The following is a 26,904-nucleotide window of genomic DNA, read 5'->3' on the forward strand; positions in this document are numbered from 1 at the left end:
AAAAATCAGTCTGAAAAAAGACTATAGCAGTATCAAGTCTGAACGCCCCTTAAAATCAAGCCAAAGTTAATATATTTTCTAATATATGTGAGGTCTGAATGCATAGTATTTTTTCCCAATATCTGAAAATCCATGAAAGCATTTGTTCGGCACCCTGAACCTGTCAGCAGATGGTGCCCTTGGATATATTAAGTTCTTACACACAAAAAGGCAATTAAATACATGGAGCATGCCTTAATCTTGAATGGGTAATGTTATTTTTTACCACTACCTCGACTTATAAATTCCTCCTACAGAACCTCACTGTTAACTAGAAAAGTTCCATAAGAATATTAGTAACCAGTTGAAAAATTGTAATATAAAATACCTAATCTGTATATATAAACATGTATATAAACAGGAACTTATTCAACATTTAAGTTTTAGTAATAAGTTGCTATTTATTCAATATAAGGAAACAAGTTATTACTCCTGTTTTTTTGTTGTTTTTTTGAGAGAGAAAGTACACAGAGCTGAGGTACCTACTTATACATTCACCCTAATTTAAAAAATAAATGAAATGAACATCATAACATCATTACAGAAGAACTTTTCCAGCTCCTGTTTCATAGCATCCATTGCAAACTTTTTATTTACAGTTTCCTTCTGAAAAATAGATTTATAATCCTTCTCCTTTTTAAACAGCTATAGCTATTAGCCATGTTTTTTTAATAACTGATTTTACCATTAAGCAGTTTAGGTGATATGCCTGAGGTTGTATTTTCTGGTTGGAAAGAATGAAGTCATTTCATTGTAACCCTGAATTAGAAGCTACAACCTCAATTCAAGAGAGGTGGTGCTGTAAGGAAAAAAAATATCACATTTCAGGTATTCAAATCTCTGCAGAGCCACATATGCTCTTTAACAAATGCACACAGAGAATTGCACAATGTCCAGAAATACTGCAAACCATTTAAAATCAGCAAACGAACTACACTGCGTAACAGGTCAGCCCTGAGTGATTAATATGTTTGGGGGATAAACAACACATTGAAAAAATTACTGCTGAAAGTGACAGAAGAGTGGGTGGATAATAAGCCTAAATACAGCTTTGAACAACATCCCTGAGGGCAGACTCTGCAAATACAGTATTATATCTGCAGCAATCAGGAAATCACCAGGAAAGATTTCATTACTTGAAAACTAGCTAAATGAGCCTCTCCCGTGGAGAACCGGGCAAATTTCCACACGCTGGAAAGTGAAAAAGAATATAAATAAAGCTTACAGCAACAGTTAGGTTTAGTATGCAAACAGTTGTAATTTATTAAGTACCTAAATAGGGTGAAGGAGGAGGAAGAGGGTGAATACCTGTGGGCCAGTGGTTCAATTAAAACACGTCCTATGGCTAGAATAGTTAAGACAGGAGTGGCTACCAAGTGGTTTTTCTTATGCAGCTGAGAACCACGAACTGTAGGCAGATGGTACTTGAGTCCAGCTGGGATGCAACATGCATTTTCTAATTGGTTTCTTAGGAAGGAGACATTGCAGAGAGATTTCTTTCTATGTGCAGCAAGAGCGCTCCATCTCCCAAACACTGGAGAGAAGCAAACAGCACATTGCCTGTTGTGAAGGTTGAAGAACATCCCTGCAGAGCCACTGGTTTGTCTAATTAGCAATGTCTGTCAGCTTGTCTGGGTGTCTGTGTTGATGCAGATTCCTGCTTCTACCTTCTTGTCCGTGTATTGCACTGGTGTGAAGGCAAATAGTTATCCTCCTGTCCTGTTGTCCCTCCTCCTCTTCCTGTTCTACTTCATGTGTGGGACAACTGGTGATGGAGAAACGATTCATAGTGGATTGTTTACACAGAGGAGAAGATGTTCATAGTCTATAAGCCATAAATTCCTGGTCAGATTCTATGAAAAAAAAATATAAGAGTATTTTTCATGTATGTTTATTTAGCACTCACTGTATTCTGTATATACCTAGTTCAGGAGTTTTTAATTGACCAAATAAACATTATTTTTCTAAAATACCTCACTTAAAATCAAATTAAAGTTATTATGAGACTGTATGAAGAACAATGCTTTATCACTTTCAAATGATTTTAGCATTCAGTAAATCTGTGACGTTAAAAGGAGCTCATAATATGAAGTCTTGTTATTTCACACTCAGTTGTTGTAATGGTAGTCTTAAGAGTTCAGGGGAATTTTATAGCTGAAATGTAATGAGCTGGATACACATGTTGTATTTCCAGCTACTTATTGTAACTCGTGAGTGGGCTGTAAATGTGAACGCCTATGGTCAGCCTTGGGTATTAAATCCTCAGGAAACTAAATGAATGCTGAAGTAATTCCCAATCTAAGCCTGATAAATGGTCTCTCACTGCAGTACTCCGGTATTTAAATCACATATACATTAAGGAGAACACTATCAACTTACATAATTGCTGTTCTTCAAGTTATTTTCTTTTGTGGTTCATCTTGGTTTTTTTTTATTCTTATTGTTTCAAAATTTTATGACCATTCAAACTGGTACAAAACTGAGCTTTGAGGAGGCTTTTTATGCCAAATTATCAATAACAGATTGTTTCTCTCCGCCATATATTAAACATTCTCCTTTGCTTGACATTTCCTTCTATTTTGCTACTTTTACTTTACAAGGTTGATTATTGACATTAATTATTTAATTATTAATTATTATTTGACATTAAGTAGTTCACGAGATTGATATGCTTAACATTTCCTTCTATTTTGCTGCTTTTACTTTACAAGGTTGATTATCAGAAACTGCTTATCACATCTTAAAATACATTCAAGATGCCTGTGTAATTCCATTAGATGTCCGCATACCTTCTACTACGGTTTGCTCTAGCTGGATGACTTGCTAAGATCAGAAGTCCTAGTACATTTTGTCACTTCCTAAATGCACCCCAATGCTCTGAATAGCTATCCATACGCAATGGACATTGTAGAAATGCAGCATGATCTGACAATAATTTGCATATTAAGGAACTTTCATATCAGCAACAACAACTACGATGTAATTCTTCATCTAAAAGTGGTGCTCTCAATGAAATGGAGCCCCCCAGACTTGCACAGGAGTATCTTTTAGTTTTTTTACTGCGTGCTAGGACATAAAGATGACTAGCGTTGAACCAGAATGACCATGATTTTGCATCTCTAGTAAACACTATATTACAATAATAGCTATGTTAATAATTATACTAAACAGTGAAATCCCAATTTTTTTAGAATCTGAGCAGCAAGAGGAGAATGGTACTGGCCATTAAAAAAGTTAGAAAGCCAAACTACAGAAGTCCATTTCCGTGAAGGGGCAATAACATTCCTCTAACCAGAAATTGTATGATGTAATTTGAGGTCTTTGTAACACTTCGTCTTTTTGTTCCCGCATCTATGGCAACCTGCCACCTCTCTATATACTTAGTTTTGTATAACTACTATTATCGTAAAGAATGAATTACTATGTTACATAGTGTTCTCTATTTAGCATCTTTCCCTGGCATGTGTTGTTGTCTGTCCTGTATCCTATACGGCATTTTAAAATGGTTTACGGAAGAATTCTAATGTCATGAGAACTGCTTTACTGGCATACATACAGCAGCATGGCAGGTGCCATCTGAACACTTAGAGAGCTGTTCCTTTTTTCCTGTACCCTTCATAAACATGAGGGGACAAAGAGACAGATATTGGAACATTAGAGAATTAGGTCAAACATACAATGTATGTATGGTGATTGGTAAAATAACACATAATATATACAAAATAGTGATAGTATTAAGAAGCTTTCCATAGCCCCTGGGTACAATACAAAAACTTATTCCAACTTATGCATACAGTTTCCAGCAGCTATTCCCTAGAAAAACACAACACACAGCTGCCTTTTCCAAGAGAGATCCCTGTCACTTACTTCCAAGTATGTGTGTGAAAAGCCATCAACGGGATTAAATTGCCTTCATTTCTTTTAGCTTTTGCCAGTAAAGCATGAGGTATGTCTTCAAGCAGTGGTAACTTTGCTCCTTATTCTTTTAAGATCTGTTTTGAATAACCATGGATATTTTCATTAAGCATACTAAAGTCAAATCCTTTAAATGTTCTACTAAAATTTTGGCCTCAGCAATGACTTGCATATTTAATTACAGTAAAATTAGTTAAGTGAAATAAAATGGTTTTATTGTCTATATCATGTTGATTTTGGTCCCTTTCCTCTTGTTTTATGAAATACAGTACGTAAGAATATCAAATCTAGTTTTTCTGTACCTTTCGCTATCTCTACATTTTCAATGTAATTTGTTCTCTCCCTTTCATGTTTTAGATTGCCCCACTGCAATGTATATCAAACTCTAGAAGTTATTTTAAGCAAATTCCATACCATAATTTTATGACACAGAGCACTTTCATGAATTATTATATTCCAGTCTTTCCATGGCATAATATTTTGTTCATTTCTTTTATAATATCTGTACAGGGACAAGATGGTTTCACTGAGCCATTCACAGTGATACACAAGTCTTTCTCTTGAATAGGTAAAGATAACTTCCTGCCTTGGCATATTTTATAGTTGTATGCTTCCCTCTCAGTATGTAATTCTGCATTGCTCAGTCACCCAGTTTACCAAGGGTAACTCAAATTCCTCAGCCTCATCTTGTAACAATGAGGAGCATGCAGTTTTGCATTGCATAAAAATACCACAGCTATATGGCCAACTACCTTTTCAGTACCTTTAATAAATATGCTAACTACTCATATTCATATTTTGGAGCCTGGCAGCTCACCTATGCTGTTTTTGTCATATTTCATCTATTTTTTTCTGTCTTGCAGCCTGTTCCTAATCTAATCAATGGCAGCTGTACTGTGATCACTTTGCTACATGCATGGGCTCCTATGTGGGATATTATATGAACCTTTTTTCCAAATCTGAATACATTTTATTCAGCCACCTCTTTTACACCTACTGCATTGCCAGTGCTCTGGGAGATTCCAGCAAATTGCAGAAGCACGTCGCACTGTTCTCAGCATTTCTAATTCTGGCACGATAATTCAGCCACGACTTGGGCGCGCATACCGTAAGGCAATGTGGATTTACTAGGACGTTTCACAAGTGTTTGATTACTATGCCCGTAACGTAAAGCATCTTTGGGAAGGAGTGAGTCAGCAGGCCGCAGGCCATCATCCCCTGCCAACCAGGACGCCCAGGTCTCTGACAGCCTCCTGCTCGCTGTGACACAGCAACCTGCCATGCTTGCTGCTCGTTGTTTAATTGTGTGTCATGTTTTAAGGGTCGCTACGAAACATTGCACACGAGGCAGCACTTTTTTATTTTTTGTGCGAGTGTTTTTAAACCATTTTCAAGGGAGGTTAAATATCACCATCCTTGGGTGGAAAATAAAATAAAAGTGGAGGGACTGGGAGAAAACCAGAAGACCCCCCCTAGCCTCACACGACCAACACACTTGTGTCCCATCCCACCGCCTGAGGCAGCAGGGGCCCGGCCAGCCTCGGCCCGGTAGAGGGGGGCGGGCAGAGCCGCCCCTTGTGCCGGCCCGCTGTGGGAGGAGCTCGGAGGAAAGGAGGGAAGGGAGGAGAAGGAGAGAAGGGAGGAGAAGGAGGGACCCCGGCGGGGCGGGGATGCGCGGCCGGGACGCGGGGCGCGGAGTGCGCGGCCGGGATGAGGTGCGGGAAGATGGCGGCGGCGCCGCCACCAGCGGCAGCAGCGGGGACAGCGGCGGCGGCCGGGTCGGCGGGCGGCTGGGGCGGCGTGCGGCGGCGCTGCCAGCGGCTGCTCTACTGGGTGCCCGTGCTCTTCATCTCCAGCATCCTGTGCTGGTCCTACTACGCCTATGTCACCCAGCTCTGCCTGCGTGAGTGCCGCCGGGGGGGGGGGCAGGGGGCGGCCGCCGGTTGTAGCCAGCCCGCGGCTTGCGCCGCGAAGGGGGTCGGGGAAGCGTCGTGTGCCTAAATTTGGCTTCTGGCGACCGAGGCGGAAGCGTGAAGGGGTGAAGTGGTGCCCCCCGAGTTGGGAGCAGGAGGACCACGGGGCAGGGCAGCTCTCCGGGGTGGGGTTTGGGGCACCCAAAGGATGCCCGCTGCCCCTGCTTCTGGCCCTGGGCAGCAGGCGGGTGGCCACGCACCTGGGGAGAGCTGGGTGTTTGGTTCAGCTGGGGGGGGTCAAGCCAGAAGGGTTAATTAAATGGCAAGCCAGCTGGGCTCTCTTGAATCGATTCCAGTTTCTGTGGGTGTTTATCCTGCAGGAAACAATCTTTAAATTTTAGATGCGTCATGATGTTTAGATGTTTCATGGTGTTCGTTTAAATCCAGGTGTTTCGTGAGCGGTGTTATGATGCTGGGAACACAAACTGTCCGCTGCATCTCCTTTACCCCTTTGCTCTAGGTGGGGATCACAGTGAGCACTGAGTAGCTGCCAAGCATCTGTTCAGGGATCGTGGTGGTGGTGGTGGTGGTGGTGGTGGGGAAATACCCTCATCAAGCTCATTCAGTGCATTTATACGCCCGTATAACTTTGCCAGACTTCGGCTGTTCATGTGGAAAATCTCAGCAGTCTGGTAACTAATTCTGGATATTTTTTTCTAACAGAAGAATGTGATGGGAAGGTTTTTGTTGTACAGATGCCTGGCTGAACTGTTGAGGCATTAAGCCAGACATGATTCCCTGGCTTAGCACCTCTGTTTTGGAGGGAGGTATCAAGACTTGGTATGGTGTAGTTGATATATATATATATTTCACTAACAGCATTCAGATGTGTTAAGTGCTGCTCTTCAGCTAGAAAGTGGGATTTGAGTGCTGTGTCCTGGTGAGAGGAGGAGCGAAGTGTCTCCCTGCAGAGCATTGTGTGGGAAGCTGTGGGGAGAGGTGGCTGAGGGGAGCTGTAGGCTGATGCAAGGAGGGCAAGGATGCTGCAGGAGTGAGTGACCATATAGTTAATGTCTGTCCTAATGTACACAGCCCCTTGATATGTACACAACAAAGGAGGCTTGATGTGGGCACTGCTATTTGAGTGATCTGCTGTATGCTTTTTTCTATGTAAGTCTACCAAACAGAGGAAGAAAGAGTTGTAGTGTACCTGAAAGCATTTCATAAGGCCTCTTAGGGTAATAGCAGGCTTGAAACTTCCTGTAAACTATGGCACTGTAAGTCCTTGAGAACCCCTCAGAGCAAAAGGCCTGTGATAGGAAGAAAGGGAGAGGGACTCTTGGGACTCTGCTAAAACTACCGGTGCTGAAGCCCTGTCTGTGAACAAAGGTGGCTTTTAAAATTTTCTTGTCATTTCCCTCTACCCACATTCCTCCCGGCTTACCAGCTTATGAATTCAGCATAACAGTTGCCCACGACTTGCCTTAATTCCATCTTTTATCTATATCTGGATGTTTTTCCTCATTTTTGGCATATTAAGATAAAGCAAACTTATGTCTTGTCTTACTAATGAATATTTAGTGTAAACAACAGAAGGAATAGCTAACAACTCTGAGAACGAAAGCCAGCAGCAGGAAAAGGCTGTAAGCGTTTCAGTGCTTTGAAGCCAGCCTGTCTGCTCCGCTCATCTTTTATTCCTGCGGCGCTGCCTGCTCAGGGGATGTGTGTAATTGCTGATTTTGTTGCGACTGGCTGTCAGGGATGCTGATGACAAGACAATGTACAGCAAACAATGTTAACCGTTGTGCAGTAGGATTTAGCAAGCAGCGTTGCACAGTTCTGATGTAAATGGTTTCTTTGAGCTTTTAGTAATGAGAGTTTCAGTTGTAGTGTTCTGGGTGTTTTTGCAGTTTTGACCAAGTGTTGTAGGAGGGAGCTTACATTGAAAAAAAGAAGGAAGTTCCCTGAGGTGTTCTCTTTCATCCTTAAAACTTAGCAGTTATGGTATTGAGCAGTTATGGTATTGAGCAACGTTTTAGAAATCAGGAAAAATGATTCAAGCTTTAGAAACAATAACAAAAAAAGGCAGGGGGGAGAGAAAAGGAACCACAACTTTTACCTGTGGTATTACCACGCTTAGAGTTCTGCCTCTTTAGTTAGTGGATTCAGCTAAGTGCTTGCACATCTTTAACCTTTAAGATAAAGGAGAAGGCATTCAAGGCTTTTCAGTCAATGGTTGTCCTCTTCCTGCTGCTTATAGAATACTAGATTTAAATGAGACGAGTCAATTTTTAAAAACTGCGAAGCTGGAAATGTTGTAAAATACATTTGTTTTCAAAGAATCTCTAATATGGGAACAGCACCTTTACAGTATATGAGAAATGTTATTTTTTACAAACCTAAAGGACAACACTGCTGCTTGCTGTGTCTTTGGATGTTGCTTTGGGAGCAGGATGTAAAGTCATCTCTGAAGGGCTGGACTAAACACTAACGCATGTAGAAGGGAACATGCATTGGACTGGAAACTTTTTTTTTTTAACAGCAATGTCTAATTTTTCCTAGATAGTGTGGATAGACTTGTTTCTAGGATCTGCAGTGTGCTTAAGTAAAACAGAACTTTTTTTTCTAAATTCTCTGGTATAAAAATATTTTGTGGCATTTCACAGTGCTTCTGGGCTTGCAAGCATCCTGCTCTTTGAAATTGTAATTGTTCCTTGTTGCTAGAAGTGGAGTGATTCATAGGACTGATTGAAAACTCTCCCAGAAAGGAAAGGGCTGCATGCTGTAGAGGGTAGATTTTAATTCAGGATTTCTCAAACATATAATCTCTGATTAATTGTAGCCTTTGGTTAAATCAGATGAAGTTTTGTATGAGATCCCACAACTCTTGTCAAATTGCTTTGTATCTCTAAGGTCAATAATATTTGAAAATAAGATATATTCTTCCATAAAAATAATTTAGAGGCTTTGGCGTGACCCCAAATCCTCACATCTGGAGATAAAGTGAAATCAAAATGATGTTCAGTTAAAATATATCTACTAGGTGGAAGAGTGTGTTGGGATCTCATGCTTTTCTAATTCCTGCCAATTGTTCTCACAGTAGCTGTGGATGCATAAATATAAAACTAGAGAGGTTTTTAAACATACTTTTTTTTTTTCCATTGTTTTTATATTCTGCATTTGTAAGCCTTCCAAAATTTCATAAAGAGTGATACATTCTAAAAAGAGTAGAAAACACTAACAATGCACAATGATTATGTTGCACTTTAGTAGTGAAGCTACTGAAATTTCAACATAAGGTATTTGGAACAACAACATGAACTGCAAATGCAGTGTTCTCCCATCCTCTTCATCCATGTGTCCGTACTCAGAAAATGCATTTTGGATCCAGTAAATTCTGCATATGCAAAGAAAATAATTTTTCTTATGTTTTCCTCTTTAGGTGCATCTCTAATTTGGGTTAGTAGAACTATAAGGGGCTTCAAATAATTATCCACTCCATTATCCGCTGCTTTGGGTAAGGCAGAACCAGTAGATATTTGTGTTGTTTCTGACAGCTATTTGTCAGAAATGTTCTTGACAATCTTGCATATTGAGATTTATTTATTTTTCCTACCAATTCATGGTTTGAAGTTATTTATGAGAAGGAAAACCTGAACATTTGACAGTGCTGGGACAGATGGTGACAATTTTAACCGTGCTGATGAAATGGTTGTCCAATAAAGTACAAATTGGTTTCATATGTACAGTTTTAATTCATTTTTACTTGTCACCAATTTTAATTTGAAGGATAATACTCTTGCTCAGGGAATCGTGTCCTAAAATACAACTTGAATTTGTAACTTTAAAGAAGGAGGATAGACCTGCTGTGGAACCTGGAAATGAGCAATGAGCATTTTTCTGACTACTTCAGTGAAGAGAGAGGAAGGAAATGTTCCCACCTGAGGAGTGGTCTGGCTGATCTGAGAAAGTGTGAGTGACTTCAGCACAGTTGAAGGGGGAGGCAACAAGACATTCACCATCCAGTCAGGAGAGCTCATAAACCACATCCTTGTATTTTGTATGAATGTGCAACTGTGAGCTGCCCACCACTACCTTCAGTGCAGAACAGAGAAATGCGATGTGACACCCAGTTGCTAAAGATGTTAATGGGCGTAAAAGAGTTTTGCTGGAGGATCAGATTGGTTAGCGCTGAACGGAGGGTTTTGATTCAATGCAGTGACAGTGGAATGGAGTTATAGCGGGATAAAAAGCTGCTTAATTCATCACAATTTAGAGGCAGAATTAATGTGTGCCCTGGAGACATGGCACAGTGTGATCAGGGATCAGAACACGTTGAGATAGAAGCTGATAGACCGTGTGCATAGCAAAGGAAAAAGTGGGGGCCCAAGATTTGGTCATCTGGGTTTGAGCTCTTTGCTCCATATGTTTTCCAAATGGATCAAAGGATTCCTGGTACTCATCGCTCACGTCTTGTAATCAACTACAGCTTACATTTCACTACAGAAATACACATATGTTGTAACACTGCTGTCTGTACGTTGGCTGCTAAGATAGCAATGGATTTTGGTCAAAGCATAATTGTATATGTATTTATGCCAGGTTTTGCAGATGCCACATTTTTTCTCTTCTGATCTCTGGTTGCTTTTAGGAAAGCTTAAAACCTCACAGCTGAAGTAAAATTGGCTTCTGAATTTTAGCCAGCAGGAATTCCTGTGCATTTCCCAAATTTCATTTGATTTCTTTCTCAGAATTTCAAAGAAAGCTCCGCTTCTGAAATTGAGTTAGCATTGCTTGATATATAGCAGCTTGTATAGATGTGTTCGTCGGGGTGTGCTCTTTCTTTGCTAAAAAGGGTCTGATCATACAAATTTAGGAGTAGTTTAAAGATAGTCCCTCTGACATGGGAAGTGAATAAGAAGTTTGTAAAGATGAAAGATTAGATCAGTTTTGGGGCACACTCAGTTTGCAAGCAATGGTTTTGTTGTGACCCTACCTGAAAGGATGTCAGATGGTAGCTTGCTGTTGGTAGGGGAGCACTGATGTAGTTCAATGGGCACAGTACTAGGGGTTCAAATGAATTTACTGACACATTCGCAAATACTGTCAAATCCAAATGTGTGCATTATTGAGGACTACGCTAACCTTATGTCTCCCAGGAATAGTTTGTTGCTTTTGGTCTTAAATGAAGCAGTGTCCCAAGTCTCCTCTTTGTCATTCTGAATCAATGCAATTCACTGCTCTGCCTAGCAAAGTGGCAGTTTGTATTATAGCACTGATTTTTTTTATTATTATTATTATTTGTAAAGGACTATTGCATATAAGGATAGAATACTTGTCACAACAGTAAAACACTTTTATGTGTGCAGAGAGTTAAACTGCATCTATATATCAGTGTTTTACAGCTTCAAATGCGTTATAAAGATGAAATACATACTTAGTTTTGTGAATCGGATCCAGGATGTTAAATTATATACAAGTTTGAGAGAAACAACTATTTATAGATGTGGCTGCAGAGTCTCAAAATTAGATCTATCTGATATTCCCATTCCAAAGTTTTAAATATTTTAAAGATGTACATCAAATGTGGAAGCAAGATTTTGTATATTCGCTTCCATTAAAGCTTTTAAAGATTCATTGCTTTCTCCAGTCTTTTATTATTATTATTATTATTCATCCATTACATTCACTGCTCAGGAACTTTGATTTTGGGTTTAGAAATCAAGGAAGATTTAACGCTGGAAAACTGGTGCAAATTTTTATTTTTTATTTTTTTTTACATTAATTTTATCCTCTGAGATCACTTTGGAGTTCTGTGCTAGTAATGTGTCTTGCTATGTCTCAGGCTATCTGGAGACAGATGCCTACTTAATTTTTCCATGGGTAAGTGAGAATAAAGATTTCTAGAGAAAATGAGCCCTAGTTCAAGAAATGGGAAGTCCACTTCTAAGCTGAAGTAAGGTCTGATCCAGCACGAATTGACTTTGCAGAGTCAAAGGAGCACTTGTGGGTTAACCTTTTACAAATGAGTTATTTTGCAACAATGAGTTGTTGCTGCACAGGCTGCCCAGAGGGGCTGTGGACTCTCCCTCCTTGGAGATCTTCAGAAGCCCCCTGGACATGGTCCTGGCAGCCAGCTCTGGGTGGCCCTGCCGGAGCAGGGGTTGGAGCATATAGGCTCCAGAGGGCCCTGCCAGCCTCAGTTGTGCTCTGGTTTTGTGATAAAGGAGTCGTAGCAGGCAGTCTTGAGATACTTTGGCACCTCTTTGGCTATCAAGGTGCATTCCTAATGCTTGAATGCCTTTCTCCCAGTAATGAGGACTACCAGCTGGCACAGGGTGAATTCCCCAGGCTTTTACGGTGTCCTCTCCATCATGAATTTTTACTCTGCTGGTAAATTTTTATTTTTTTTTTCACCCTGTGTTGTGTAACGTAACTCTCTGTCCTCAGTCTAATGTGTTTTTTTTTGCAAGCACAGACAATATATTCAGCGGCATAGACTAATGAGTGTGCTGTACTGTGTCTGATGGCCCAGGAAACCGGCATCTATGTTGGCCAAAGTCTCATGTATGTCCCAGCCTGTTCCCTGATGCTGATGAGCACTGTCTGTAAGCCGTGTAATGAAACAGAGAGGCTCTAATTACGTGAGAGTCGTCTGGTGCTGAACCATAAATGGCATCCTGGCAGTGCAGCAGCGGAAGGCTAATTCTTAACGAAGCGTGCCCCCACGGCGTCTCAGATGAGCAGAGCTCTGACTTGGTGCTGTCTACTTGGAGGCAGGTCATGCTTTGACAATTATCTCTGGCTCTGAAAATATGGAAGCTGCCATGCCATTGCTATTGCAAAGGCTCTTTGCCTGTTTCCTCCAAACCTGTAAAAATTGCTTCACAGTTGGTCCTGGTGTGTCCTTGGTGCTTATTTTTAGTTACTGTAGATGTAAGTACTTTCTATGCTTATTATTTCTATGCTATTTGACTACCAGTACGTGAATGTGCAGCATTTAAGCTGATATTTATTAATGACAATGCGCGGTCTGACCTACTTTTTTGTGCATTACCAGCAGTTAACACAACCCCTAGGAAAAGAGATGAGAAAACCGCCAGAAAGTGGTATAAATGATTCACAAAAGACTATATAATCAAGTACTATTGAATAATAATGCAAAGGCAGATCGCTGTATCTTCTGAAAAATAGGGAATTAATTTTTAATAAATATATTGAGGGTGCTGTTCGGAAAGTGGGAAAAATAGCAAACATTTTTGTTCAAATTACAAATTAGTCAGACTTTTCTTGTTTAAAAAATGATTTTCCATGCACTTAAACAGTATGATTTTTAGAACTGTAAGCATTTTGTAGTTACCCGGGAAAGACTTCGTATCGTGGTCATTCAACAAATAAATTAAGTTTACTTTTCACAGGAAATTTAAGGGAAAGCTTGATTTCTAAGGACTATTTTTTGCTGTTGTTTAATTCTGTCTCATTTAGGGGGAAGGAAAAACGTATTTCCTCCCTGGTCACGTTGTCCAGCAGTCACCTTTCAGTTACTCTCCCCCATCTTTATACTTCCTTCAGGGAGCCTTTGTCAAAGGCGATTTACAAAAGGCCTGAGCAGGAGGAGTAATACTTCACCCTGTGAGAAGCTGCGGGTTATTGGATAGCTGGCATATTCCTCCGTGGCGCAGTCAGAGGGGATGTTTGCTAAGCAGTGCAGTCAGGCTCTGTGTAAACATCCATTGCCGTATGTGTGGAGGAAAAGAGCGGTGAGGTTGGAGATGGTGGCCGCTCTCAGACGTGGTGCTTCTACTTCAGTCTTGCGTGGCGGTGGCGACTCAGGAGTGCATGAAATAACTCTCTTGCCCATTGGTAAGAGATTAAAATGACACGAATGTCCATAAAATTGTTTCTCAGTCATCTTTGGGCACCTAATGTTTTAGCCTTCAGGACCTGCAGCTGCTGCCTGTCAGGAATACTTGGCTTCCAAGCTAGATACTGCAAAGCTGGAAAGCTTGTCTCCTGAACAGATGCAGGCTCTGAAGAGCGTGTCTGCTCCAGGAGGTGCACAGAAATTTTGGAAAGCTGTAGGCCTGCAGTGAAAAACAGATTATTAAATTTGAATTTATCGGTTGTGTCGGTCCTTTACTTGCAGACATAGAAATGTTTCTGTTGCGAGCAGACAGACCATCAGCATTCGAAGTCTCTTCTGTCCTTAATCAATAACTGCAGTTGGTCCCCATCAGATGTGCTACTTAAGAGAAGATGATGTATGGAGGAAGAGAACGTGCTTGTCTGATGTTGATTCAGTGACTGGAAAACAAGTCTCAAAAACATTAACGTTTTATCCAAAGTTAATGGGGAGAAAGGTGGTGACAAGCGCTTTCACAACAATGGTCTAAGCCCTTGTTAGGAGGAGAAGTGCCACCAATCATTGTGCAAGGTCAGATAAGTAAACTCATTTGAAATTAGTGCTTCTGCACTGTATGCATTGCTAAGGCTTTTTAATTAGCAGAGTAGTTATTTGGAGAAGACTAGCAGAATTTTTCCTCTAGAGGGATTCTGCATACCTTCCTGGTCATACCGAGTGGAGGAATAAATTTGGAATTTGTGAACTGGCTGTTCTGCCCTAACTTGAGAGCTCCAGCACTCTTAAATTAATGCATCAACTCTAAAGATGTCTTTGGGTTATTCCTGGCGGGTGACTGCTTACAATTTCACAGTTTTTGTGCGTGCTGATACTGCAGCATCTCTGCTCCTCAGAGTCACGTGTGTGTATATATTTCCTCAGCTTCTTTCTAGCTCTTGTCTAGGTTGATATCTAGTTTGTCAAACTGTGCTGGCAATTAGCTAAACCTGAAAATTGAGGGTGGAATAGAGTTTTCATTATAATATGAAACTTCTGTGGTGTCTTTCCGACTTTTCTAAAAACTCGTTAAACGTGGTTATTTACTATTTTCCCTCGGGTTATGTAGATGCTCATTTTAGTCAATCTAGAGTCAAATACCCATTTTAATAGACCTGTTTTATAATTATAGAATTACAGAATAATTTATGTTTGAGGGGACCTTAGCCCATCTATTCCAACCCAAAGCAGGGTAGGTGTGAGATCAGGCCAGGCTGTTTGAAGTGTTACCCAGTCTCCAAAGCTGGAGACCGTACAGCCTTTCTAGGCAACTTGCTCCACTGGTGGACTCTTCTCATGGTGGAAAAGCCTTTCCTTGTATCAAATCCAATCCTCCTTTTAATTTATGGCCAATATTTCTTGTCCTCCCACCAAGCACCATTATGAAGAGCCCAGCTCCACCTCCTTGATGCCTCCCTGTAGGTCCTGGTAGGCTGCTGTTGGGTCCCCCCACAACTTTGCCTTCCCCAGGCTAAACAAGACCTGATCGTGCAGCCTCTGCCCAGAGGATGGGTGGTCCAGTCCCTACCAGTTTGGTGGCTCTCCCCTGGACTTGCAGCTTTCTTGTATTGGGAGGTCCCAAGACAGGGGAGCAGCGTTCTGGTTGCGGTCTACTTTTGTCTATTTTTATGCCTTGGAGATCTAAGGTATCACTGGGTATAGCTGGCAAAACCAGTTCTGGGGTCTGACACCTCCACCTCAAGAGCAGAACATGTATAAACAATAAAACTTGAAGCTCCACAGTTAAATAAGTGTTCTTCAGAGGTGGTTTCCTTGGGCTAAACTTTGGCAACTTCAGATGAAAGAAAGTTCTATGGATCTGAGCCTGGGAATGGGGGCTGGAAACATTTATAAGCAATTGGCATTGATTTTAATTCTTTACCTATTCCAGTGATGAATGTACGCAGCTGCACTATAAAAGCTTGATAGTGTATAGTCTTAAACTCGTATCATTTGATAATTACTCTTCCTTATTTGGTTGAAAAACAAAAGCTTAAAATACTCAGTTACGTCATTTGCTATTTAAAAATAATTTTTCCTTTTTTTCTCGTTTTTCAGTAACAATGACAAACATTGGAGAAAAAGGTAAGATTTTTATTTGCTGTTTATAAGTGGAATTCATATGCCAGGGTAGTACAGTAGTTTATGAATAGAATTGAGATTCAGATCTGTTGCATTTTAAATGAATGCATTTGGTGTGCTCCTCAGCTCCTTCTATTATTGTCTTGATCCTGAACATTGCTTTTACCATTTAAAGTAGAGATGAGAAAAATGAGGACTTTCTCTCCTTTACTGACTTTCTGAAGTGTCAACTAAAACAATCCTTATATTCTGTTTTTATTTTTTATTTTTATTCAAATTTTTATTTATTTATAACAAGGACAGCTCTTGTAAAACCAAGGCTTTTGAAAATGATCAGGGTGGTTGTGCAGGGTGCAGCATACTTAAATGAGAGATGATTTTTTTTTTCTCCAGCTTCATTTTAGCCGATGTCTTTGAAGACACAGAATCCTTTAGATAAATAACCTTTCCAGAAGGTAATAAAACTGCCTGATTAGCTATCACTACCCAAAGGCACTAACATATTGAGATTGCTTTTCCAGATGCTATTTTAAAGCTACAGCACAATTTGGAACTGTAGAGTGAGGCTGTGAAGCTTATGGAGAAGGGGGATAAGGGTTAGGAGGCACACGGTGTGCTACTTAAACTTGTGTCATCCCAGCAGTTTTTAAGTCACTTGAGACTCCCTCACTTAGTAAAAGATTTTGATAATTAAGAAATATTTGCTTGAAAAACACATTTCCGTTCAGTGATCTTGCCCACACGGCCAGCACAGGAGTGCGTATGCATACCCACATGCTTCAACACCTGCAGGCTGTGAAACAGCTCCAGCTTCTTCCTGCTCTGTCATGGAAGAACAAAGTTCAGTGTGTCGGTAGGCATTGTTCACAAAGCAAATCAGAAAAAGGCATTGATGACTATTAAATTTCCATTTTTTTTTTTTTTTTAGCTGTTCAAAACCTCGGTGAGCCAGTCAGGAGAAAAGAAATTTACTATGTATTTCTATACCCTATACTTGCTGTACTTCTACCCAAAGTGTTGTCAGGGATGACAACTGGGCAGATGTGTCTCACCCCCCTGTTGCCCCCTATTAGTGGGTGTTGTAACCTTCCAGGTGACTCTAGCTATTTTTAAGTGGGTTGCCTTCATACGAGGGGTACACTATTATTTTTTTTTTTTTTTTTTTAAAGGAAATGTGTAAAATAGAAGGATTTCTGTGGCAGCACCTGGGTGAGATGGGGCTCCATCACAGTGTAAGGAAACTGGTGGCTGGGTGACCTGGGAGATGTGACAGGTCAGGGCCTTGGCCATGCTGGAGGACTGAGGTGCAAGAACAAATGAAGGGAGCTTGGGTCTTGTGCAGACCTTAAAAGGGATAATCTCTTTAGGCTGTTTTTTTCTTCCTATATATGGAAAATTATTTGTCTTACTGACCACAGTTACTCATCTTCTCTCAGTAATAAAATACAGATACAGATTGGTAAATACATGGTGTACCAAAATGATATAATGCCCTGACTTGCCCTCATTTTATGCCATGAATATGCTGGTTAAAAAAACAAACAAACAAACAAACTGATTTTCTATGAGTAGATCAGTTTTTCTTGGAATTGATTAAAAGATAGATTAAAAAATGCTTCACTAAAAATGCGGACTGTACCTGCCAGAAGCTTTTGCAATAGCAAGATAGTGTAATCCAGGATATTGTGGTTGATGTGGGGTCCAGGTCTATCATTTACTTACACTGATAAGATATTTTTTTTCAGTTTATAGATGTGACACATGGCATCATGAGATTTTGCTAGCTTTTGTTTCATATCCTTTTTAACTGTCGAGTGAACAAGAATAAATACTTACTGTGTTATGCTTTTTTTTTTTTGAATAAACAAACTTCAGTACCAGAAACATCTATTCAGAGTTGTTCTGGAGGCAAAATTACAAAAGCCAAGAACATTCTGGGCTACTGTTCCTGCAGTTCTGCACACCATCCCAAGTGTTATGGCGAATTCTCTAGCACTGAATAGCTTTATATATACATGTATAAAAACCACAGGCTAACCATATGGGGAGAGTATTTCAGACTGTGCAGTGAAAGTGCATGTTTCCCTTTGTGATGTTTTCTTTTTTTTGACAATCTTATAAGTTTACAGCAGCTGCATAAAGAATATTTGACAGGTGTAGCATCTCTGACCAACTCTGAGGTCTCTATAATCTGAATTCATCTGCACAACAGGGAAATAATATTTTGTGCTGCTGTGGTCCTAGGTGGCCTTTATTTGGCAATTCTGTGCCCAAGGAGGAATAACCTAAGGAAATACTCCTCCTTGTGAACTAGGGCAATTAAATCAGGGGACACAGATTTTGGATTTAGTATTCACTGTAGTGAATTGTTAGCATCACTGATGGCTTCCTGCAGTAATGTACATATTAACTGGTATGTACAGTGAGAGCTTTTAAACAGAAATACCTAGCAATACATGGCAGGTCTTTGAAAAAGTTCATGTTACATTCTGTGTTCTCTAAAAAAAAAAAAAAAAAAAAAAAAACTTAAATGTTGAAAAAGGCATCTATTAAAATCCATGAATATATTGCTGGCTGTGAAGAATATAAAGCAGTGAACACTTGAGTTTAAAGAACCTGGAGGGATGCAAGGCTGTTTCTAAAAACCTGCATCTTAAAAATATAGCAAAACAAATTAACTGGTTATGGTTATTATTCAGGTATCATATGCACACAAAGTCTCTTCTCACTTGGTTGTTTAGGTATTGTAACACCTTATTGTTAGGTAACTATAATTCCTTTTTTTTTTCTCTCTCCATGGCTAACAGTCTCTCTGCGTGGTTTATGAAACTGAAATGCAGAGAAAGTTCTGTTAAATAGGTTTTAACAAATGCAAAAAGGGAGACTGCTTGCTTGAAAATAAGCAAATAACAGTTCCCCTCAAACTTTCATAGTATTTGTAGCCTGCAGTCTGTATTGTCTCATGTAAAGTTGCAGTGCAGTATTTCTGTTGCAGAGCTTTTGCAGAACCTCTGTATTTACATCTGTTAGAGTAAATACCTGTGGCATGTACTGTATCTGTCTGTAAGCACTATAGTATCGCTGGTCTGTTGGTATTAATTCTGTTCCTTTTTGATTTTAGTTGTGTGCCTGGTTGCTTACCACATATTTTTCATGCTGTTCGTCTGGTCATATTGGAAAACAATCTTTACGCTACCAATGAATCCTTCAAAAGAAGTAAGATAAACTTAACTTTCATTTCTGAAATAGCCTAGTCAAATGCCTGCTTTTGTAGTGTTTGAGTAGCTTAGGCTCTGATCTCATGTAGTTTTACACTGTGTAGAAAGATACAGCTAGTAGTTGCCACTTCTTATTAGGAAGAAGTCAGATTGCAAACAGCATAACTGACAAATCAAAAAAAAAAAGCTACACCTTTTCTAAATTTTAAAGATACTTAAATTTTAAAAATTAAATAATATTTATGATTAAAAAGAAATTTATGGTTAAAAAGAAAAAAAACTTCAGTTGAAAAAATTGGTGTTGTTTGAACTAGCAGATTAAATCTTTGCATGGAAGTATATTTTTATATGGGGAAAAATATTTCCACGTGTTTTACACGTATGTTGAGTTGCCTGTCAGCATCTGTCAGTTGTCCCCTAAATTCAAGCTTCTTCCACATCTGTTTTGGTATGAAGGAACTTGGTTGTGGTATGAGTGTGCAGTCAGGTAAGCTGATACTGGGGAGAGTGTAGAAAAGCTGCATGGAATAGATGTCAAAGGTAGATATATACCCTAGATCCAAGTCCAGCTAGTACAGAAGTGTTAAATGAGAAGGATCCAGTTGTCTTGGAGAACATTATGATACAAACTGTATTCAACATCACATAGCCTCAAGGTGATTGGTTTTAGTTCTTTGTGGTTGATTTTATTTGTACTTCTTGTTTTAATTTTATATTCTTTTCTAATGTGTTAAAAAATAAAAGATAATAAAACTTCCTAGTCTTAACATTCTTCCCCATGCAACTTGGTACAACCAAAACAAGCTTTTGGCACCTTATCCTGTTTGTGTACAGACACCCCAACTTCCTCAGGAGGTGCTGTGTAACAAAACCTCTCAGGCCAGGAGGAAGCATCCTACTGCTTTGGAGTTTTGAAATACCCACAAAGCCAATACTTATTTTGGCATGGAGTCCTAGCTTCATCTCTTATAATTACCATGCCAACACGATATGAATAGCTTGTGGTTTCTACTGTCTGTTTTGCGGAGGTTCTTCTCTGGGTAATTTTCATTCACTAAAAAGATATGTAATTGTGAAGACAAGTCGATAATTCAAAGTAATTGGCATCTTCCTTGAATTTCATGCTGCAGTCTTTCCTCTTTGCCCCAAGCTGTAGCAGGGAAATAAATTAAGAACTTACTTCATTTAGTAATTACATAGCAAAATATGTGCATATAATATATGGTGACTGTAGTGATAATTAGAAGACTAAAAGATTAAAAAAGACTACCAAAACATTTTGACAAGTCTTCAGTAATTATGCTGATATTCTAAAACTACCATACGATGCTAGCAAAGCACTTCAAATATCATATTGAAAGTAGTGAAGCTAGCTAATAGAAAGCGATGTGTGATGTTTCCATGTTCTTTGAATTTACACAATGTTGCTGGCAGTAAGTGACATCTTTTGTTGTCCCATGTCTTTTTGCTAATCTGCTAGAGCATAATTTTTTAAATTAATTAGGATGTTTTGTGATGTTAAGTTACTGTTTGGCTTCCAGCTTATGGGATAAAGCTTGTAAATGTAAATGGATGTACTTCAACTTACCTGTCAACTATAGCAAATATTAATTAGAAGACTAAAAAGCAGATAAAGCTTTTTGCATTTTGTTCTCATGAATACTGCAGCTTGTGCAAACCACACAGCATGTATGATGCTACTTGAGCTTATTTCAATTTTTTACACATATTAAAAGCATTAAAGTACTTTCTGGCTTGACATTTAAAATATTTTTAGCTTAACATTTTTATTCTGAAATTCAGTGTGTTGTAGCCATCCCTCCCATACTAGAAATAGTTGTCCTGAGAAACACTTCAAACACAGATGATACCATACTACCTTAACTACTTCAGGTCAGACCATGCCATTCTGTGCCTGTGTGTACCAGCTATGTGCGGGTATTGCATGAAGGTGGGAGAGAAGATGGTTTCCCAGGCAGGAGGGCTTTGCAGACTTCAGACTACTCTGAGAACTGGTACAAAATGATGGAGGAATAGCTTTACGTGCTTTCAAAAAGGAAGCATTAAAAAAGTGTTATTCTGAACCAAGTTTCTACAGTAAGAAATCCTATGTCACCCAATATAAATCAATTCAGGTGTTAGCAACAGGAGTGTGTTCTTGCTGGGAAAAAATAAAAGAAGCTTGTTAATTTCTGAGAAGCTCAGGTTAGACTGTGAACCTCTAGCTTATACTGCAAGATTGTGAAACCATCAGGAAAGAGGAGTGATGCCTCTCACCTCTCTATGGAGGTGAGAATGGGTTCCTACCTATGTGTTTCTGACTGCTTTCTTAGCTTTACATGCATCACCTTCATTTAGGAAAAAAGTTCATGTTATAATGACTAGCTCTTAAGCCTTTCTGTAGACATAAACACTAGTGATACCAAGGACAGTAGTGATACCAAGGACTTCCGTGCCTTCCCATTTCTAGAAGCAACAGTGACAGTGTTGGTTATGTTGCTGTGCTGCCGAGGATCTTAAAGTGTAAGAAATTTGGACAACTTAATGCATAGCATGTATCTCTTTCAGTAATTTCTTACCCTCTGAGTTGTTACAGGAGGAACAGTGAGTTATTTGCTGTAATACCTCATATATGCTGCTAATCCATCTTTATGTAATGAATGTTTCTCTTTACATCTCTACAGGTACTTATTTAACTTGCAATTTGCTAACTTATCTTTGGTTTTAAAAATTATTCCAGTTTCATCTATCATACTCAGACAAGGAATCTCTAGAGAGGGAGCCTAGAGGTGAATCCCAGCAAGAAGTCTTACGACGGGCAGCCAAGGATCTTCCTATCTATACGAGGACAATGTCTGGAGGTAAATAGGTGTTCAGGAGACCACTGAAGGCAGGTGTCTTGATGTACTTGGCTGCCTAAACTAATTCAAAGTCTTTCAAGGATTTTAGGGAAGAATCTCTTTTCATAGTTCATAAATCAGCAGTGCAACCCAAGAACTTAACTTATTGAATACGTGTAACTTTATGCAGTTACACATATTCAATGAAAACACTGTTGGAGAGTAAATTGCTGTGTACAATTTCTGATTTTTACAGTGGATGGACAGTGCCTTGCTAAATGTTTGCAAACTGAAGGTAAACAATAGCATATAATACTAACAAACTGCAGGAGAAAATGTAGTTTTGTTTGCACAGATTTAATTTCTTAGTGCATAATTGAAAAATAGTATTAATAAATTATTATCTGAATGTGGTGTATAGCTAGAGAGATCACAGAAAGAAACGATCACTATTTTACTTGCTGGTTGTTCCGTAGCAAGGACAAAAGTTCTTCCAGACTGAGAATTAGTCTTAACCTAATAATACTGTAAGTTTGCGAATGCTTGTTAGCTAAGCAAATGTGAAAGTTAATCTCATACAGTAAATTAGAGCTGTTAGAATAATAGCTTAAAAAGGCTTTTTTGTTGCCTAATCTTGAAAGGATTTCTGGCCCAGTTCTAGGAAGAGTTTTGTGGGGTGGTGTGGTTGGTGTGTAGCACTGACTTGGCTTTGGAGGAGAAAGCCCTAACCATGAGCACAATTAGAAGACTGGAAAAATGGAGCATTCTGGGTTTGTTCTGCTAGATTCAGCATTGCAGTGCATAAAGAATGCTTCAGTGTTTGCAAGTGCTTCCGATCTCACTGCAACACTTTCCTGGGAGCTCTGCTGACCTGAGCTTCTAGTGCACACTTCTGGTCAGATTTCAGGAATCAAAATGTGTATCTGTATGTTGAGATCTAATCCTGCAACTTTTTTCTTTAGCAATCAGATACTGTGACAGATGCCATCTTGTAAAACCAGATCGTTGCCATCACTGTTCTGTGTGTGACAAGTAAGAAAATATTTTCAATGAGTAGTTTTCTTGATGCAGAAGCTTTCTTTTTTTTTTTTTATTCTCTTATTTTTCAGGTTTAATGTTTTGGCAGAGAAGCTTTTTTTTTTTTTCTTAGATTTTTTTCAGATTTAGTTTTTATTTATTTCTTATTGAGGAAGTGTGTAACATACTCTAATTCATTTAATGAATTTCTTGATGCCAAATTGGATTACATGGTCTTATACACTATTTAATTATGAAAATTATAAATATTAATAAAGAACTTTCCTGAAGAATGTAACCAAAAGTAGCTGATAAACAAAAATTTGCTTCTTTTGTTAGAATCTGAATAAAGATCCCTACCCATCTCAATCTAATCATGATGTCACTTACATCTTATCCGAGGTAATAAACTTAATATCCTATTTTTCATTGGATAACTTGCAGGGTATTTCTGTTTAAAGAAGGAAACAACCAAGCAGCCGCCATTTCTAACTGAAGCACTAACATAAAGTTTTTGTTTGTGTAACGTGAAAGGAAGCTCACCTCCATATTCCCCCAAAGTCCAATTACCTTATTTTGTCAGCTTTCCTCCCTCTGACCTTTCTCCAATTAGTTTGTATGTCTGTGTGCTTCTCTGCTCTTGATTTAGATATTTAAATTGAAGAGAAGGGGCTTCCTCAGACTGATTTATCCTTAGCTTGTTCCAAATACTCTTCAGCTGCTTACATATCAGATCTTGCTACACTACTGTGAGGCAGAGCAGACTTAGCATTTTGTGCAGCGAAAACAGGAGAGGCACTGAAAGAGTAATAGTTGCAATGTAACATAGGAACGGTCTTACGTTTAAGCATAGCAGAGAAAAAGGGTTACCTGTGTTATCCTATGAAATGTAAGTAAAAATTGCAGAATGACATTAGTTAATGCTTTCCAGAATACCTTAACTTTGTTCTTACATTATCAAAATTCAGTTCCTTCAATTACGTCTATTTTCTTGTACGTTTTATTAATGGAGAATGATTAATTGCAAAAATATTTTGGATTTTTCATACCAGGTAAGTTCTTAAAATGTTTGTGCTTAAAGCTGACACTGTAGATAGCATTTTCTTACATCATTAAGCCCTTGGGCACTTATACGTAAACTCTATTATGTTAATTTTTATAGTCTTTGCTTAATAGACTAGGTAACCAATAGTATGTATGGGTAATTCGTAATTTCTAGTTAAGTAGATTAAATCTGACACAGCTGTGTTTCTGGCTTTTTTTTCTTTTTGCCTTTTGTGATGCTTGGAAATTTGTTGTTTTTTTTTTTAAAGATGCATTCTGAAAATGGATCATCATTGCCCTTGGTGAGTCAACTATTTGTTTTCTTGTACTGCTTTGATTTGGTAAAACAAACTCTTTAGGGATCATAGGTGATACCTCACTGTTCCTAAAGTTACTGGTCTTCCAGAACAATTGGAATTGTTTACTTTATATCCTCTTTCCTTAGGTGTGAGATCTGAAAGGAAGTTTAGATGCTGTTTTTCGTAGAACTTTGAGTTAGCTATTTCTATAATTAGGGTGAGGTAGATTTCTGATCAGAACAATTCCATTAAGAATTGCATTTTTTCTTGATGGACCTTGAATATTGTGGTTTCTTTGGATTGAATGATGAAGTATGACCCTAGGTTGAAAACCAAGGGAAGGGCTGTGCCTTGTTCCCCTTACTGCCCTGGGAGGTAGAGCTCCTAGGACAGCTTGCGTGGATTTGCTGGAAACATCTTGTTAGCTCGTCAGTTTGACAGGTTGTTTTCTTGCTTTTTCTCCTCTTTCCCTTCCACTCTTCCTCCTTTTGCTGCATATTGGCCTATGCAGTGTTTTTGTCTTCCTGCCTTTCTCAGCAGCCCTTGGAAGCAGTATGTAGGCAGGATATGGAATTGATTTTATTTTGGTTTGGCAGATGTCTCACAGAAATCATTAAAGACAAATGTTTAGTAAGGTGCAAGTTAAGAGAACTGGATAGTAGATGGCTCTTCACCATGTGAAAGCAGACAGAAAAGAAGCATCTCCTGTGTTGGACAAACTGAATGGAAGATAATTCTAAGCTGTTCTGACCACCTTAAATCCAATTCCTGGGCAAAAGGGACTTCCCCCTGTCCAAGAAGGGATGGATGCTTCCTTCTGTCTGTCTTAGACTTGACTAGATACTCTGGCATAATTCAGAATGATTTAATAATCCCTTTTTATTTTGCAGATGTATGTTAGATAAAACAGAAAGAAATATTTACCAATATAATATTCAGTTACTTCTTACGTGGGTTTTTTTTTTCTGTAGGGCTATTTGGTGATGCTTGGTGATAGTATTTCTAAAAATGCAAAACAAACAGATAAAACCCTTGAATGGTGAACGTTTTTTTTATTATTATTTTTTAACTGTAAGAAAAAGGCTGTTTTCTGTACCCTGACAAAAATCAATGAAAAGTCTTGGTATTGTTATTAGGTATTATACATGCTTCTCATAAGCTTTATGGCCTGTTTGGCATTTTTTGAGATTTTCATGTATTATCCTAAGGCAGAATATGTACTTCAGATAAATTTCTATTTCAGAATAAAAATCCATTGCAGCAAATACCAAATCATAAGCTGAGCAAATCATAATCGTGTAAAGGGGCAGTGATGTGGTATTTCCCTAGAGCACAGACTTTCAGAAAAACAAACTCCATTTTCCTTTCCACACTATTGGCTTACTTTACCTGCTGGCAGACTATTTGTATCCAAACACAGTAGATATACGCAGTTTGAGGGAGAATTTACACTGCTGATTAGTTTTAACCTAAGAAGCAATGGGTACAGAAAGAAAAAGCAGAACTGAAGTAGGTAGATATGTTGTAATACTTCTTGATGGAGGATTATCCCTTTATATTCCAAGTAACAGAAACACGCTAGGAGAAGAGGTATTGCCTTGTTTGACTTTTCCTAAGTTGATCAGATAAATGCACTGTTCCTTACTCACCCTGAAAACATTAACTTTGTGGAAATGGCAGGAGATGTTTGGCGTAATGTATAGATGAAATTGCAAAGTGAGGATAACAACACACTCAGACCAATTAATTTTTTCTTTCTCTGTGAAGCCTCTTAAGGAGGAGAAAAAAAAAAGAGTTCATGTGTGTCCAGACTTGCAGTTAGATGCACATAAACATTTGTTATTTCTTCTTTGCTGATTCTGTGGCTTTCTAGCGTCTCTGATGAGAGAGACACAGAGCAATGACTTCCAACTTCTCTCCTGCTAGTGTGGGTTTGAATCTGAGCAAACATTATCGTTTCCTTTAAAGACCTGTCTTTAAAGGTTCTTTGGGAGATCTTGCAAGAACTCTATTTTTAATGTTTTTCATCAAAAGAGTGCAAATCATTGTAATGAGTGGGTTGTGGCCTTCCTGAAAACATAAATCCTGCTTTGTTTTTTTTCTGTTGAGATTTTTTGGTGCAAGCAGGTTTGCTGAGCAGAAGGGGAAAAGAACCTAAGTGACGCTTAGGGAGAGCGGCAAGACAGTAATGGGAATTCCTCTTTGAATAGTCTTCTTGGAGGAGGATTTCTGGAGAGGGGATGGGTCAAAATAACCTAGGGAAAGTAGGGTGAAGCATTTGGAAGGAGAGGTAGTAAGATGGAAGTCAAGTTCTTGCCCCAGGTCAGCTGTTACCTACTTTTAGGGAGGCTGTATTTTGGCTTGCACTTCCACGGTAATGGAAATGCCGTGATAAGTGGACATATGTAATGCTAATTGCCCTCTAGCTACTCTAAAAGGTCTAAGTGAAGCGGAAATAAAAGCATTAGTGATTTCTGTAAGTGCTCCTGCTACTCATACTATAGATGGAACTTCAGGCAGGAATGGAATGGCTTGAGACATCACCAAAAATATGACCTATATATAACAACTCTAATACTAACAAGGTGCGTTATGAACACCTTAGCAATCATTTGAAATGTACCTCCTCCTCTGTCTTTT

General features: G+C 39.0%; 1 protein-coding gene across 4 annotated transcripts in view; it reads left to right on the forward strand.

Annotated features, from left to right (window-relative positions):
- Positions 1–813: 813 nt before the first annotated feature.
- ZDHHC2 (zDHHC palmitoyltransferase 2) overlaps positions 814–26,904 on the forward strand; it is a 36,334-nt gene continuing 10,243 nt past the window's right edge. The window contains exons 1-6 of one of the 4 annotated variants that reach the window (XM_080589566.1): positions 814–1,638; positions 15,823–15,849; positions 18,968–19,062; positions 21,805–21,925; positions 22,867–22,936; positions 24,235–24,267. In XM_080589566.1, the coding sequence (XP_080445692.1) occupies positions 1,542–1,638; positions 15,823–15,849; positions 18,968–19,062; positions 21,805–21,925; positions 22,867–22,936; positions 24,235–24,267 (443 nt within the window). In that variant the 5' untranslated portion in view covers positions 814–1,541. Of the gene's footprint in view, positions 1,639–5,542; positions 5,858–6,003; positions 6,388–15,822; positions 15,850–18,967; positions 19,063–21,804; positions 21,926–22,866; positions 22,937–24,234; positions 24,268–26,904 lie in introns of those variants that run through there. The other 3 variants (XM_080589565.1, XM_080589567.1, XM_080589568.1) reach the window with 3 other exon arrangements.

The sequence above is a fragment of the Anser brachyrhynchus genome (genome assembly GCF_964034855.1).
Source record: "Anser brachyrhynchus genome assembly, chromosome: 4".
Classification (NCBI taxonomy): Eukaryota; Metazoa; Chordata; class Aves; order Anseriformes; family Anatidae; genus Anser; species Anser brachyrhynchus.